The sequence below is a fragment of the Elephas maximus genome, chromosome 25, assembly GCF_024166365.1.
Source record: "Elephas maximus indicus isolate mEleMax1 chromosome 25, mEleMax1 primary haplotype, whole genome shotgun sequence".
NCBI classification, from domain to species: domain Eukaryota; kingdom Metazoa; phylum Chordata; class Mammalia; order Proboscidea; family Elephantidae; genus Elephas; species Elephas maximus.
Window position 1 is genome coordinate 63,023,443 of NC_064843.1, and position 7,746 is coordinate 63,031,188.

The window sequence follows — 7,746 nt, forward strand, 5'->3', positions numbered from 1 at the left end:
CACCCTATTGTGGCGCTAATGGCCCTTAATGAACATTTGTTTACCCTTTAAAGATCAAATGGCCTAATATTTCAGTGCAAAGCCGGCTGCAAACTGGAATTAATTTGCCATTTAGTGTTACAAAGGCAAATTAGGAATCATGACCGATAAATTAATTTTCGTGCGACGACCTCGGGAGCCGACCAGGCTGGGCCTGGGGGTCCCGAGCTCCGTTCTTCCGGCGTCCCTCGGCCAGGCCCGACGACTTCGCGGCCAGGAGCGGGGACAGACGAGCCGCTCCTCGGGTCAAGGTGCTAGGTCCCCAGCCACAGCCCCTCCCGGGCGGCCTCGGTGCAAGCTCCCCGGCTGCGGACCCCGCCGCCCGTCCCGGCGCCCCGCGAGCGCAGGCCACCCTGGAGCGCGGCGCCGTCGTCCCCGGCCTCTCCGGACGCAGCGCTGCGGCTTCTCGGCCAGCGCCTTTTCGTCGTCTCAGTCCCCTGCACAAATGCAAACATGGAATGTGTGAGAAAATTCAGAACGTTTCTCCGAGGACGCCCTTTTAAATTCTGAGGTCTGCATGTACCGAACTTAGCTTTGCTTAGAGATCTAAAATCTAGCCATTCTCCGAAGAGCCACCTTCCGCTCCCCACTCGCAGGCGGCAGAGTGGCGGGCCGGCGCCCTCCCGCTAGTCGGTGTCTCCCTCCTTCCTGCCCACCCCAAAGGGTCAGGGAGCTGAGATCCCGCCACGCTTTCTGCCCGGTGATCGACTGCTCTATTTCTAGCCAGAAAACAAATCAATAAACTCTCGACGGACTTTTCCTCCACTCAGGGTTAAGCTGAATGCCTGTGTTCCTAGTCTCCCGATATCGCACTTATGGAATTAGAGCCAAGAGAGAACATGCTTTAATTTTTGTGTATAAAATGGAAATACTGCTATTTGACTACTGCAAAAATAAGACTTCGATTTAGACAATTCTGGTGGTTAAATATTTATTAGAAGTGACCTAAACAGTCACTGAATTAAAAGGTTACATGGGATCCCAAAACTGAAAAGATGTTTCTATTGCGAGTATTCAATTGCAGTCAAAGTAAAAACAAAACCAAGAAACCTCTCCCAGAAGCTTCCATTACCTGTAAACTTAAAAATAATAAAAGTGACTTGAAATCACAGAGTTATCTCAATGCCTCCTGGATAAATCCCTGACAGGATGTGGATCCAGCTTCGTCTGGGCGTCCTCTCTCAATCTGTCCCAGGTGCTCACAAGTTCTCACTGGCAGTGAGAGCCCATTAATGTATGTTTTTAAAATGTGTCCTACATCTCTGTCCCACTGGGATTTGGGATGGAAAGTAGCAGTGTTTCAAAAACTGGACTCAAATAACACACAGGGTTTTTCATCCACACACAACAACTGGGGAATATGGTCCATGTTTTGAACCACATAGGAAATTCATGCTGCCACCACACAGTGCATTGTTCTCTCTCATGCACAAATTCATATCTAAAAATCCAATCAGTGATTCTTTTCTATATATAATTATGGTTCATAAATTTATTCTGAATGTCTAAATCAACAATATTCAATGCAGTTAATGGGGAGCCCCGGTGGTGCAGTAGTTAAGGGAGCGGCTGGAGGTTCGAACCCACCAGCTGCTCCGCAGAATAACGTGGCGGTCTGCTTCCATCCAGGCCACAGCCTTGGAGACCCTACCGGGCAGTTGTCAGTATACCGGTGGTGCTCGCATTTAGGGAACTGGACTGAGTCCCTGATTTGCTTTAATTGAAAGCAAAGCGTCGCTAGCAGAAAGGAGATTGAGCACAACATCAGCCTTGACACAAGTCTGACCATCAGGTTTTAGTTCTAAGCAAAGCCTGAGACAACTGGTTTCCACTTCTACCCTTCCGCATACAAAATACCCTTTTTGTGTCCTTTAAAATTATACACACTCACACACATAACCAATACTTCAATTTACACCCCAACACAGATGACAGAGAAGTACCTGCAATCTCTGCCGCTCTTCTCTGCAACTTTGAATCTGGGTTTTGGTTTCCGTTCTTCAATTACCCCACCCCACTGCTGTTGATTGGCAAAGGTAAATCAGATTGTTATAAAACCCCAAAACCTTTAGAAAAATGTCTCATCTGCAGAGTTAGCATTTTTGAAACAAAGTTTTGCTGTGGCCTCTGCTAAACTTTGAGAGGGCTTTGTTCCACTCAGACCCTGCAGCCAGTCCTCCGTCTTGGTTGTGAAGACACTTATCCTCCTCTTCAGTTAATGAGTTTCACCTAGTCTGGCCGTTTGTGGTTTTACAAAACAGATCTGCAAAGCACTAATTGCAAAAGAAGAAGAAGGAAAAAAAAAAAAAAGGCTTGTTTTGTATTAATCAGAACCTGGAATTCTATAGTAAAAACATTTTCTATTTTAACGTTTCAGGAATCAAATCCCCTCATTTTAGGATGTGCACACACACACTTCACACTTCTCTGGGCATAAAATGTTAAGCCCTCTGCAGTAATTATTTCTGGCTTGGGTCCTTTACTACTTAACACAATGCTGAAAGAAAAAAATACATACCTACATCAAGTTCACTTTCTGAAAATATTCTGTGAAGAAAATTGTTTCTCCTTAATGAACACATATTTTTGATAGAGAGTGCACTCTGTCGGTCTAATAGGTTCACTTGTTCTGGAAATAATTATCAAGGGGGAAAAAAAAACTGCCCATGAAGGTTTATTTTGTTTAAATACGTTACATGGTCCATAAAGCCATTATTATTTTTATAGGTTGTATAAAAACAAAGAAACAGCAAACCACGTGGACCTTTAGAACATATTTTCTGGGAATCAAATCGAAATAAACAATCATTTTGAAATTTGGCATATCAATGACAATTATACTAGCTTGGTTTGAATTTCTAAAGTCACCCATTGATATGCAAAAACCCAAGTTGGGTAAATTTTCTGTAGAAGTAGTCACCATTTTCATACTATTTTTTCTGCCGAAATTAGTACTTTTTATATAAAATGTTCTAAAAATTCTATCTCATTTTCCAAAGTGCATTCGTGGTCCTTTGATAAAGGGTGACCCCCTTGCCTAAACTTTTTTTGTTTTCTTCTTGAGAAAGGGACTTAAGTTATTAAAAAAACAAAAACGCTTACTATAATAGTTTAGAGAAAGTGAAATTTTAACTTCTAAAACACATTCCTTAAGATCCAGTTTGCACCTTCACAAAGTAGAACAATGAAGTGTAATAAAATATTTTACCTCTAAACTGTAATCCTTAAACCACAAATGTAAAAGAGATTTGAGGTCTCTGGAAGCTATCTGTTTTGGTAATTTATAAATCAAACTTTATCCCTGCTATTTCTTCATTAATTTTATAAGCTTATGTTCTTCAGATTTCTTTTAGTATTTGCACTCCAACACTGATTATTTAAATCATGAGTAAACTGAGCTGTTATCACATCATGCCAACTAATGTAAAAAAACAAAACAAAAAAACTTACACAACTTAATGAAAATGGCCATTTGACTGTTATAAAAAAGTACTTATGGTTCTTTTAAGTTATATTTAAATATCAATTTAAACACAAGAAATATAAATTGGCATATGAAAGAGTACATTGTACAGTAAACCACCAACAAAATCAAGGCTCAACCTCCCGATGAGTTCTAAATATGACAGAAAAATTATGACTATCTTATTCTTTAAATCCTGATTATAAATCGCCTTATTCTCTTTCTTCTTGGCGTACTTTCAAATATCGATTAGTTGTTGTCAGTAGTTGTCAGTTTTAGCAATTTTACTTGCTTATTCTAGTACTTTACCAGGTATTCAAATCCAAGACTAGAAAATACCTCAGATATGGTAAATAACATATCTACAGAAAGACGGGGTGTATTTATCAGTTCATTTTGGGAGACCAGATTCCATATAAAAAGCAGTTTACAACCCTCTTTCTTACAATGAGCAGCATCTTAGAAAACAAATCCTTTTAGAATAATATACAAATGCATTTGCCAAATGATCAACACATTTTAAAATCAGCATTAAACTTGAAAAGCTGTATCAATCCATATAACCATATTTTGAGTTTTTTTATTCATTTTTTCCATTACCTAAACGGCAATAATTTTTATGCAACAATGTTGCTATGTGCATTCTCCACCTTGAACTACAACTTTCAAACAATGAAATTGCACTTAAGGGGGGGGGCTTTGAAAATTAATCTTCCGAGATAAATTCCACTTCAAAAGGACTCATCATTCAAGCTGGGTGGATTTGTAGAGCTACAAATACCAACAAAGTGTCCAACTTTCAAAACTCTGAGAGCTTTGTTTGGGCACATGGTGGACAGGGACTCGGCCAGCTTTTCACTTCATTTAGGAAATTCTGGAAGGGGAAATCACCAAGTCATAGATAGCCTCGTGGGGAGATGTTGCAGTACTCGGTCCCTGGGGCCGCCGCTCTCCCCGACCCCCAGCAAAGAGACTTAGAGCCTGCCCCTCCCTCCCCGCGGCCCCTTCGTTGCCGATGGCCTGTTGCGGTTCCCCCGACCGTGCCGGCAGCTTCTCGCAGACCCTTCGGGCCGCAGGCAGGACCCCGCCCGGGGGCCCGCGCGGTCACCACGTCCTGCCATAGAGCAGGTTGGCCCCGAGCACGCCGCCGCCGTAGTCTCCGGCCGCCGCGTCCAGGGCCGCCAGGCCACCCCCGGGGCCGTGCAGCGCGGGAGGGCTGGGCGACAGCTCCCGGAGCTCGGGCACCGGCGTCGGGGCCGGCGGCTGCGGGCCGGCCTGGGCCGGCGTGGGCGTGCTGGCGCCGTTCTGGCACGGCTTGCCGTCCTTGACCAGCACGGGCACCGCGACGCGGCGCGGCGACGGCGGCCCCAGGCTGCCCTCCTGCTGCAGCTGCTGCGCGGCCTTGTCCTTGGCCTGCCGCTTCATCTTGTAGCGGTGGTTCTGGAACCAGATCTTGACCTGCGTCGGCGTCAAGTGGATCATACTGGCCAGGTGCTCGCGCTCGGGCGCCGACAGGTACTTCTGCTGCTTGAAGCGCCGCTCCAGCTCGTAGACTTGGGCTTGCGAGAAGAGCACGCGGCGCTTCCTTCGCGGCGCCGCCCCGTGCAGCGGCGCCAGCGACTTGGCGGCGTCGGCGATGCCCGTCAGCGGCCCCATGCCGGCCACGTTTACGCCCGCCGACGGCCCCATGAACCTGGAGACTGGGCCCAGGAGAGAAGGCCGGTGAGCGCCAGGCCCGCCCGGAGCCGGTGCCGGTGGCCGCCCCGCTGTCTGCACGCCCACAGCGGCCACAGCGCCGCGGGGCCGCTGGGCTCAGGGCGGCGCGTACGGACCCGGTGCCCCCCGGACCCCCGCGCGCTCCGGGCCAGGACCCCGAGCCAGGCGCGTGCCTGAGGGCCCCAAGTCCCCCCGGTGCCCTGGGCAGGACCAGGACCCCGAACCCGACGCACGCCCGAGGGCCCCAAATCCCCCCGGTGGCCTGGGCGGGGCCCCCGGACCTCCCGCGCGCCCCGGGGCCAGGACCCCGAACCCGGCGCGCGCCCGAGGACCCCAAATTCCCCTGGTGCCCTGGGCCGGGCCCCCGGATCCCCTGCGCGCCCCGGGGCCAGGACCCCGAACCCGGCGCGCGCCCGAGAACCCCAAATACCCAGGTGCCCTGGGCCGGGCCCCCGGACCCCCCGCGCGCCCTGGGACCAGCAGCCCCCGAGGCTGGGCCCCAGTAGGGCACGTGCGCCCGGGTCTGGGCCCCAGGACGCCCTCCTCCCGCGCCCGCGCTTGTGGCGGGAAAAGCCGCCCGCAGCCGCGCGCCCGCCTCGCTCACTTGACGAGAAGCGCGGGTCCGGGTTGGCGCCGTACCAGCCGGGGGCCGCGGCCGCCGCGCCGCCCAGCATGCCGTCCGTGTAGGCGGGCAGCTCGCCCACGTTGCCCAGGCTGCCGTTGCAGTAGCCGCCCACGGCCCCGTGCGGGAACGGCGAGACGCCGGGCGCCATGTGGTAGGTGGCCGCCGCCGCGCCGTGGCCCGACATGGCGTGGGGCGGCTGCAGGCCCGTCACGGCCGCCGCCTGCGAGGACGGGCCGGGCGGCGGCGCGCGGTAGGCGGCGGCCGCGAGGGGCGTCCCCAGGCCCGACGGCGCGCCGTCCATGGCACCGCCGAGCTTCTTGTAGGTCTCCTCGATGGGGCTCAGGATGTCGGACACGGAGAAGGGCGTCGTGTGCTTTGGGCTCAACGACATGGCTCGGCGGGCCGCCAGGTAGGGGGCCCGGGACGGGCGCGGGCGGGTCGCGGCAGCCGCTCCTCGCCGCCACCGTGGCGCAGCGGCGGCGCCTGTGACGAGGAGTCGGCGGCGAGCCCCGGAGCTCCGGGATCTGGGGTTTATTTTAGTCCGGCGCCAGGTTTACGACAGACTCGGGGGGCGGAGCAACATCCCAAACGAGCAAACAATGGTCATTGACATCTTTTTCTCTCCCCCCCCCCCACCTCCGCTTCATATAATGGAGGCAAAAAAGGTAAAGGGGTCATTTGGGTGTTTCTTGAAAAGATCATTCTCCTTTGCTTCCTGCCTCTATCCCAGGACGTTACCCAGCCCTCGAACGCTAAAAAGAGAAACTCCAAGACCGGCGTCGGGATTGGGAGTGGAGGGTTCCGCGCTTCTCCCCATCGCGCCCCTCATTTCCTGAAGTGACTTCGTTGCGAAGTCCGGTGTAATAGGGGAAGGGGATTGCATTGCAGGGTTCACTTCGCCCTCTTGAGCGACCAGCCCTTCACTGATTCCATCAGTTAAAGTGTTAAAAAAAAAAAAAAAGAACTCTTGGGTCCGACCATAGAGCGCATAAAGAGGTACAAGGACAGTCCTCTGCCATTGTAGGGCTTCCTAATTTATGCATCTTTAGACCTTTAAGCATCATTTTGTGAGCTACCCTAACGGGCACTTCCAAATTAGCTCAAAGTATCCAAATGCAAAGAAGAGAGAAAACACACAGAGACACAGATAGATGCTAACTTGTAAGTATTCTGGTTTTATTCTGTGGGGATGGGTTTGGACAAGGGAAGGAGGGTACATTTTTATTTACTAAAGTGTATCTCCTTCAGTTTGCACCTGTAAAGTTCTTTACTGCTTTCTTTTTCCTTTTTTTTTGTTTTTTGTTCCTTCCCTCCCTTCCTCCTTTCTTTTCTTTTCAAAAAGCAAATATCCGACTTGGGGTTGGTTCTCCTATCACTACCATGATCAAAAAGAAGAGAAAGAAAAAAAAAATCCAAAATATTTGTGTTTGTAATGGGGCTTTTTGTTGTTGTCAGACAAATTTAACCTGTTCAAGGAATATGGGATGGATGCAGAAATCAGGTGAAGATAGTAGTTTCTCTTGAAAAAATACAAAACCATGGATATACTCATTTTTTTTTTTAAACTTTGTCATCCTTTGATTTGGAAATTCACCTGGATAGCAAAGGAAAACCTAAACATTGTGAACTCTCCACCAAATGCTGAACAAGACAAAGAATAAGACAAAAAAAAGTGTTCAAAGCATATTGATTAAATTTTGAAAACAATCTTGCAGTAATAAAATTGATAATGGAAAACAAAAATACAACTTTTAGCAAGTTTTCTTGGTGATTGGTGACAGGAGAAAGCAAAACAAGGAGAGTGCTTTCTTAAGCAAGATTTTATTGCTTAAAAAAGAAGAAAAAGGATGTGTGAGAAACGATCAAGTTTAATCTGACAGCACATGTCTCAAAGACAAGAACT

At 49.5% G+C, this 7,746-nt stretch overlaps 1 protein-coding gene across 1 annotated transcript; it reads right to left on the reverse strand.

Moving 5' to 3' along the window:
* Nucleotides 1–4,606: 4,606 nt before the first annotated feature.
* Nucleotides 4,607–6,246, reverse strand: NKX2-4 (NK2 homeobox 4). Its single transcript, XM_049868890.1, has 2 exons — nt 5,823–6,246; nt 4,607–5,202 (listed from the first exon to the last, which is right to left on the reverse strand). The coding sequence occupies exons 1-2, from the start codon at nt 6,232–6,234 to the stop codon at nt 4,607–4,609; spliced, it is 1,008 nt and encodes a 335-aa protein (XP_049724847.1). The 5' UTR covers nt 6,235–6,246.
* Nucleotides 6,247–7,746: the final 1,500 nt, after the last annotated feature.